Source organism: Ahaetulla prasina, chromosome 4, assembly GCF_028640845.1.
Source record: "Ahaetulla prasina isolate Xishuangbanna chromosome 4, ASM2864084v1, whole genome shotgun sequence".
In the NCBI taxonomy this organism is placed as follows: Eukaryota; Metazoa; Chordata; class Lepidosauria; order Squamata; family Colubridae; genus Ahaetulla; species Ahaetulla prasina.
Window position 1 is genome coordinate 120,980,796 of NC_080542.1, and position 9,213 is coordinate 120,990,008.

The window sequence follows — 9,213 nt, forward strand, 5'->3', positions numbered from 1 at the left end:
AAACAAATGAGCAAATTAATTTAATTTTTATGAAATTTAAGAAGATGCATAATGACAATAATAATCAAACACTGAGCTCTTCTGAGTGTAAATCAGAAATTCTGCAAGTTGTCTTAATATCATAGAACAAAGACAACTATAATTTAAAATAGAATTGTAAAAATCCATATGACAATTAGTTAGCAGCCATTCTTTTGTGAAATGAAAATGATAGCCCTAATCTGAACTTTTCCACTTGACTTTTTCTAAGTGGGTGTTCAAAATTCAAAACACTTTTTGGTTCAGTGACTTTTTGGTTTAAATTCTCAAATTTTGGTTTTGCAATTTTTATTTTTATTTTAGCATAGGTATGATTTTAACCTACACTTTAGTGATTTGCGGTTGTTACAGTTAAAGTTGCATTATTTGGTTTCACCTTCAACACCTTTTTGGGCCTCTTGTTGATTCCCATTCATTCCATTCCAGTTGACCTATATATTCTCTAAGTCTATTAAATCTTAATGAAGTTTTCAGGTTCTGTGGCTGCTGCTTTAAATCTTAACTATTTTCCTCATGGAATGCCCTTTGTGCAGTTTTTGTAACTGTCTCCTTGCTTTTTCCAGCATGAGTTGAAGAGAGGTTTTATTTTATGGAGACTACATTTGCATGCTGTATCTTGCATGAAAACTCTTCAAGTATTTTCATATCCTTTTGAAGGTTTTCAGTGTGTGACTTGACAACAAGAAAATAAGGCAGTGCTTTTCAAAGTAGCCGGTCTTTCATTTTTTAAAAAAAATTCATCCTAGCATTTCCCAAGATGCTATTCCTTTAGTTTTGAGCTTTTATCCATATAACATCAATAGCTGCCTATAAGAAATAGCTGTGGGAATTGCTTGACTGCTGTTCCTTAGTTCATTTTTAAAACATTCAACCTAGCATTTTTAATGCCATCCTAAACCATTAGAGCATATCCTCCAAGCTAAATTTATAAGTGTCACTATAATCTAAGGCCTCAGGTTCTTATAGGAAAAAAGATGAAGAAGAAAAAAATGAATAAATTAATTCATTTGTAAGTAAATAAGGAAAAAATATAGCAGCAATAAATTTTAGAACATTTTAGATTATGAATACGAATCTTTAAAATCTCTTATTGGTGAGAATAAAAAGTTTTCTTTCTGATATAAAGATTCAATAAAACGTATAGATCTGCTGAATTTATAAAGCCTATTTCTGAGTAGATAGCTAGTACATTATTACAGTATGCCCTTCAGTGGGACAGTAACAGCGTTCCATGCATTTCAACATATAGTCATGCTGGCCACATAACCATGGAAATGTCTTTATATAAAACTAGCTCCATTAAGAAATGGAGATGGGCACCACTCCCTAGAACCAGAAATGATTGGACACGGGAAATATTTACCTTTGCCTTTCTTTATGCAGTTATATTTCAAGTTAGCAGGGGTATCTATAAGGGAGAATGAAAATCATAGCCATAGCTGTGTGATTGAAGTCATATCTTTTTATGAGCATCCACATTTTTATTTTATGGAGACTACATTTGCATGCTGTATCTTGCATGAAAACTCTTCAAGTATTTTCATATCCTTTTGAAGGTTTTCAGTGTGTGACTTGACAACAAGAAAATAAGGCAGTGCTTTTCAAAGTAGCCGGTCTTTCATTTTTTAAAAAAAATTCATCCTAGCATTTCCCAAGATGCTATTCCTTTAGTTTTGAGCTTTTATCCATATAACATCAATAGCTGCCTATAAGAAATAGCTGTGGGAATTGCTTGACTGCTGTTCCTTAGTTCATTTTTAAAACATTCAACCTAGCATTTTTAATGCCATCCTAAACCATTAGAGCATATCCTCCAAGCTAAATTTATAAGTGTCACTATAATCTAAGGCCTCAGGTTCTTATAGGAAAAAAGATGAAGAAGAAAAAAATGAATAAATTAATTCATTTGTAAGTAAATAAGGAAAAAATATAGCAGCAATAAATTTTAGAACATTTTAGATTATGAATACGAATCTTTAAAATCTCTTATTGGTGAGAATAAAAAGTTTTCTTTCTGATATAAAGATTCAATAAAACGTATAGATCTGCTGAATTTATAAAGCCTATTTCTGAGTAGATAGCTAGTACATTATTACAGTATGCCCTTCAGTGGGACAGTAACAGCGTTCCATGCATTTCAACATATAGTCATGCTGGCCACATAACCATGGAAATGTCTTTATATAAAACTAGCTCCATTAAGAAATGGAGATGGGCACCACTCCCTAGAACCAGAAATGATTGGACACGGGAAATATTTACCTTTGCCTTTCTTTATGCAGTTATATTTCAAGTTAGCAGGGGTATCTATAAGGGAGAATGAAAATCATAGCCATAGCTGTGTGATTGAAGTCATATCTTTTTATGAGCATCCACATTTTTTATTTATGTTTTGGATTCCTAGGCTGCCCATCTCATTAATACAGCAACTCTGGGCAGATTACAATATAATAAAAGTTAAGTGCAAAAACAATTAAAATAGAATGAAAAATATAAAAATAAAATTAAAAACCAACATAATAGGAAGCTTGAAGGGAAAGAATCTTTTCTATCTACTCAGCTGCTCCCAATATAGTAGGCCCCAGTCATGACCCCAGCCAAGTGGCAATGCATTTCCAGAAGGCCAGGGGTGTGAGACTGGATCTCATGTCTGATAGGAGAATATTCCAGATGATGGGGACTACAGTAAAAAAGGCTCTTCTTCTGGACCCCATTAGCTAAAATCCTTTGACGGGAGCCTTTTTGCTGGAACGAGTGAGACAGTTTAATCCCAGTGGGGTAAGGCAATTCCTCACATGCAAGCATGACACTTCAATTGAAGACTTCTGGCTGGCGTCACAGCAATCTCGGACGCAAGGAATGGGTCTCCGTGCTCCCGCGCTGAGTTCTCCCCATTGGACGGCTCCAAAAGCAACTAAAGCCACCCTGTAGGGGTAGTTAAGAAAAGAGGGGCACCCTGCAGATCGCGGTGAGTCGCAACTCTCCCACTTGATCCAGGGCTTTCTTCCCTCTCATTCACGATGAGGAGAAGAGGCAGCCATTATGGCTGCAGAGAAGCTGGGACAGCCAAGGCAACAAAGAAAGTGCAGGAGTGGTGTAGATAAACAGTGATTGGAACTGGGTGAAGTGATTCCTTTTTACCTAGACTCTAACCCTAAAAGGCAAAAAAAAATCCAGGACACTAGTTGCTGATCGCAAGACTGTTCCCCACTGACATCCCTATGAGCAGGTTTTCAGGCAGAGCTTCAAAATAATATGGATACTGGAAAAAGATACTCTGTTGTTGGCTAGCCCACCAGAATACATACATATTTAAAGAAATGTTAATACTACATTAGACAAATATATTTTCACATGACAAACTATCCTACACTGAACTTATTTTAGATAAATGCACATAGATTTTTGGTTGATCTTTCATTTGCTAGTTGTGTATTGCAAAACAGAAAGCAAGCAACTTATCTGCTGTTTCTTCCAGGTACAATTTTTTCATCATCCTCTATCCAGTAGGAGTTGTTGGTGAGCTTCTAACAATATATGCAGCATTACCCTATGTGAAGAGATCAGGCATGTTTTCAGTGAGACTTCCCAACAAATATAATGTGTCTTTTGACTACTACTATTTTCTGCTCATCATCATGGCCTCTTATATACCATGTAAGTTTCAATGAATATATATATAGAAATAATTATTTTTGTTGTACAAAGCTACTTTTTAAGAATGCTATGAATGTTATACTCATTTGAAATTAATTACCGCTTAATAATAAAACATAAGTCTCCAGTGAAATTCTGTCATAACTTCTTAGGTATGATATCTAGAATTAAAAAGGATTTTGATTAGCCTGGAAAATTTTTTAGTGAGCCAGAGATCATGAAGAGCTGCTATTTACCAGAGTAGGCAAAACTGCACTAGATAGACCAGTGATAAATTTCAGGTGTAGAGTAGGAGTAGACAAAACTGCACTAGATTGATCAGTAGTATATTTCAGATGTTTCAAATGTACTGGATTTGCAAAACCTAGAATTCCTTCCCAGCGTGTCTTCATTATAAATCAGGCATATGAAGTGGTTGTCTTCCCAAATGCTCAATGAGATATAGTGAAATAACTTATCTAGTGAAATACTATCCAGTGTTATTCACTGAATTATTAATGAATATATTAATTCAAAATTATTTTGAAATAGTAATAAAATATCAAATACTAATACACAATAAGTTAAAAACAATTCTTGGACTTTCAGATTTGGATCATTCTAGCCAATTTACTAATCCAAGGTTCAGTTCCATATTCTATCAATTCAGTGCACTTAAGCTTGATTGCACGTTTTATTTTCAGCATAGTCTAACTTGTTTTATTTTTGGCTTTTTTTAGTGTTTCCACAACTGTACTTTCACATGCTACGTCAAAGAAGGAAAGTGCTTCATGGAGAAGTGATTGTAGAAAAGGACGATTAAAACAAACTTTGTAATCATGGTGCTTTTTCAGAGTAACAATCAAATCCTTCATGTTACCAAGTTTGATCTGGAAATTATGGGACAAAATAAAATCAACACAGATCATGATATTTTGTAACATACATGCTCCCAAGGGCTTATATGAAATTTCAGTCTTATTTTTCAAGCTGTTTAATATGCTTTTGGTCACAGATTTCAGCAGCAGTTTAGTAAGATTGGAATTTGTTATTCAAAAACTCCCATTCATCAATTTAAATCATACTTGATTATTGAATTGAGATTATTGCACTAGCCTATTTGGCTAAACTTTACTTAAGAAATACAAGTCCTGATTGTGCTCGTGAAATATTTTTACCTGTCCTTGAAGGTAAAGGCAGCTTTGAGTCAATTAGTAGTGACAACCTGGGACAAAACTATGTAATTTTCATGGCAATGAAAACATGCCATGAAACTATGGACACAGCTTACCACTGCCTTTTTTAGGATGTTTTTGTCTTCCAAGGCTGGGTTACAATTTTGCTGTTTTCCTTGGTGATTATACATCCACATGCTAACCAGGCAGAAGCTTGGTTAGCTTTAGAACCTGGCCAGATGATGCCACCTACTGAGCAGCATTTGAAAATAGCTGGAAGAGGATTGTGACAGCCTCTTTCTATAAGATGATGCTTAAGAAGGCCCCTGAGTAATGAAAAAAGTTTTCTTTGTTAACAACATTGCATTCATAAATTTTCATTTCATGCTTAGAGTTTTTAACCAATCTTAAACTTAACATTCATTAGAGTTGTTTGCATTGAATACGAATATTTTTTTAATTTTTAAAATTAAATTTTTAAAAGCATCACCCTGAAATAATTACAACAATGTAAATGATTGATAGAAATTAGAAATAGAAGAGAAAATAAATAGAAATAGAAATAAATAATAGAAATTAGTTTTAAATATAGAGTAATTCATAACTGGAAACAGCTAACAAGCAGATAAATGTAATATTTCTGCAAATTTAAACCTGCTAAACTCCAGAATAATTTTTAAAAGGAATATTTAAGTATAAAATTATTTTTAAATAACTGTCAAAAAAGCCTTTTTGTATCAAAAAAAATTGTATACAAAAATGTATGAAAATATTATCACCCACTAGTTGTATAATGAAAAACAATGTAAACACAGTTAATTTTTGATATAGCGTGGTGATGTTATTGGTTCTTAATTATTTTAACCCTTCTGGTTAAACAGCTGACCAGAGGTTAAAGTTGCAGGGCAGGATTCAAAGAAGCAAACAAAGCCTGGGTAAACCGTTTGTTTCAATTCCAGAAAAGTAACCTTGGAGCCCATGGGAGTATAACTGACAGTTCTCTGCAACTCTTTTAAAGCAGCTATATCTTTCCCAAGATCTTATTGCAGATAAGACCACATCTAGTCCCATGCTAGGACCAGATGTTCATTTTAAAGAATTGCAAGCAAGTTCCTATTTCCATATGTCTCATAATTTACTTTTCAGAGTTATTTCCAAAATGAAACACTGCCCTAACAATTAGTTCAGGTATTCATGGAGTTTTAGGATTTATATTTTGTAAGGGAGAAACTTTATTTGATCAAATAGATTAAAAATCTCTGGATGGGAAATAAAAATCTAAATTTTCCTCCAGAGTAATGCAATGTACATAGGCTATCAAATTCTTTAAATTCTTGTCATTAGAGTTCGAATAAAATAATAAGTTTGAAAAATAAGTAATGCTTATAATTTTAGATCAATCTGAAATCTGAGTCCAGAGACATTCAAAGCCGAAGTAAGCAATTTTTTGGCAGCCAAAAGTTGCACTTCTAAAATGTATTTTTCCAGTAGTGAACAATTATAAAGAGTGGATTGTAAGACAATGGCAAGAGAAAGTGTAGCTGTTAATATTTTGCCTATTCATTGTTGTAGGGATGGGTGCTAAGAATTCCTAATCAGAACCCATTGGTGAAATGCAAAATTGTTTGCTACTGGTTTTGTGGGCATAGCTTAATGGGCATGGCTTGGTGGGGGGGGGGGTCATGTGACAGGTGGCAGTGGCCAACTTTTTTTTTTTTACATTTTAAAGCATTTTTACTACCTATTCGCCTGAACCGGTAGTAAAAAAAATCCTTTAAAAAAAGTTTTAAAAAAAGTTTCCGACGATCACAGCTGTGCCATGCGATCGTCGGAACCTTTTTTTTTATTTTTAAAACATTTTTTAACTACCGGTTTGCCCAAACCGGAGCGAGCCAGTAGTATTTCACTCCTGTCAGAACCATAACCTTTCTATTTTAGGAACAAATCATTGCTTTTCAGGATGCATTTGGACCTCAGAAGTATGATCTGAACTCTATGGGATATAAAAAAGGGGGAGGTGACATTTCCATTTGGGGCTCATGGGATTAGGGACCTTTGCTACACCGCATTTGGGCTGTAGAACCTATAGGGGCAGCTACTGGCTAAATCTAAGTGATGGTCTTAATTCTTTGGGTCAAATCCTTATGTGATTTTAAGGAAAAGTGCATTAAAACTACATTTAAAAAAAACTTGTTTCCACTGTTCAGATACTGTATTTAATTGAAATTTGTTTCTACAATAACATGATGAAAGGTGCTCTGTTTATCTCATGTTGTAGAAAGCTTTAAGATAAAGTACCACGAAAAGCCTTCAGTTATACCTGTATGTAAAGATTTCAAAAGGAATCAATTGTATCTTTGCAATAACTACTTCTGTCTTCTTTTAACCATTTCATCTGTCACACAAAATATCCTGGCAGCTGTTTGAAACAAGTTTCTGAATTAGTACAGAGAAGAGCAATATAAAAAAAAAGGTTGTTAATGAGTGATGTCTTTATTTTCTTCAATGTTTTAAAACTAATTACTTATATCTTCTTCATTCTGTTAATTTTTCTGGTCTAACTTGGAATTGCTCCAGGTGTTTTTTGGATATAAATATTTGGTTCTAATATATGCTGTCATTAAACTGGAGATGTCATTCACTAAACAAATGACTATGATATGTTTTTTTTAATCATTTTGTACATCCCATTAAATAATATCATTTTTGATTCTCAACACATACAGTACTTGGAATGTTTTTCTGGACATAATTTAAGAACAAAAATATTTTGTTCTGGAAAACTGCATTTCCAATAAATCATTAAATCCACATCCCTATATTTTAATGATTTTGCTATCCATGTTTCCCTGAAAATAAGACCATGCCTTAAACTTTTGGGGGACTCCAAAATAAGCACTAGGGCTTATGTTGGGGAAAACATGATTTCAGCATGATCAGCTGGGCTGGGCACCCCACCCACCCCAGCACACATACAAAAGACAGAGTGCACTGGTGCCAATGTCAAGCAGTAGCTACAGCCCGCTGGCCGCTTGGGTGGCACACTCTGGGATTGTGTAGCCTGCACAGCACAGGTGAGTTGATTACCTGTCCAAGCAGCAGGCAATGGCAGAGTCAAAGGGGGAGCCATGCAATCCAGATGTGCCGCACAGCCTGTGGGAAAGCTGAGAGTCATTGGGTCAGAGCAGGTGGGCAGCCATGGGAGGCTCATCTTCATGTTGTGGCACTGGCAGCAGAAAGAGGCAGAAGCATGGGGGGGAGGAGGAGGTACACAACATGAATGCCCTGCATGGGCCGCAAGAAAGTCAAGAGATGGTGGGAAGGAGTGTCTCTGAGTCTCTCAGGCTTGCCTGGGGCTGTGCAAAGTGTTAGGATTGCTTGCCTTCATCCCTGTGTCTCTCCCTCCATCTGCTTCCGGTGCCCCCGTATGAAGACATGCCTGCAGCCACCCACCTGCTATGGCCCATCAACTCGGCTTTCCCAAGCCCACATGGCATATCCAAGTCACCTGCCTTCCCCCGCCTCTGCCTTCCTGATGCTTGGACAGGTAATCAATTCACTTGCATTATGCAGGCTGCAGCTGCTGCTGGATATCATTGCCCTCCCTCCACTTCCGGTGTTGGCCACCCCCACCACCCCCAGCTGATGATCACTAGATCTTATTTTGGGAATAGGGTTTAGATTAGGCATGCTTAAAAATCAGGCTAGGGCTTATTTTCAGGGCAGGTCTTATTTTGGGGGGGACGCGTTATTGCCAGTTCCTAGAAATAGGACATTGGATTGTTATTTGTTTTATAGGATTAAAATTTAATGCTTAATCACACATTTAATACTAAGTAAAGCAGGCAGAATTTACTTATGACAAACTGAAGACAAAGGATTAATATAACTGTGTAATTCAGCCACAGTCAAAGGATAGATTGATAGTTGAATAGAGCATGTTTCTCAAACTTGGCAACTTTAAGATGCATGGATTTCAACTCTCAGAATTCCTTACCATATTGACTGAAGAATTTTGAGAATTTTAAGTCCACATATTTTAAAAGTTCAAGTTGAAAAACATTGGAACAGAGAAAACTTAGACTCATTTTGTTACTAAAGGATATAAAAAGATAAATCCCGATGTAGCTTTTCCTTTTTCCTTCAGCTTGGCAATTGTGTTGGAGCATTCTGCCCAAGTTTCCTAATGTTTTACAGTAACTCATCAGTTTCATCTTATATTGACTTTAATTCACATTGAGAAATTTAAAGATGTTCTTTATGATGCTGAGCTGTTTTATGCTTTATGTTTTATGCTTTAAGTCATTTTTACAGAAGAACAGAAAATCTGTAGTCAGATGTCTTTCTATAATTTTGGCTGCTG

At 35.4% G+C, this 9,213-nt stretch overlaps 1 protein-coding gene across 11 annotated transcripts in view; it reads left to right on the forward strand.

The window, feature by feature from the left end:
• HACD1 (3-hydroxyacyl-CoA dehydratase 1) overlaps positions 1-7,500 on the forward strand; it is an 89,645-nt gene extending 82,145 nt beyond the window's left edge. For all 11 annotated transcript variants that reach the window (XM_058183667.1, XM_058183668.1, XM_058183674.1 and 8 more), the window contains 2 exons: positions 3,518-3,696; positions 4,416-7,500. In XM_058183667.1, the coding sequence (XP_058039650.1) occupies positions 3,518-3,696; positions 4,416-4,498 (262 nt within the window). In that variant the 3' untranslated portion in view covers positions 4,499-7,500. The remainder of the gene's footprint in view (positions 1-3,517; positions 3,697-4,415) is intronic.
• The last annotated feature ends 1,713 nt before the right edge of the window (positions 7,501-9,213 follow it).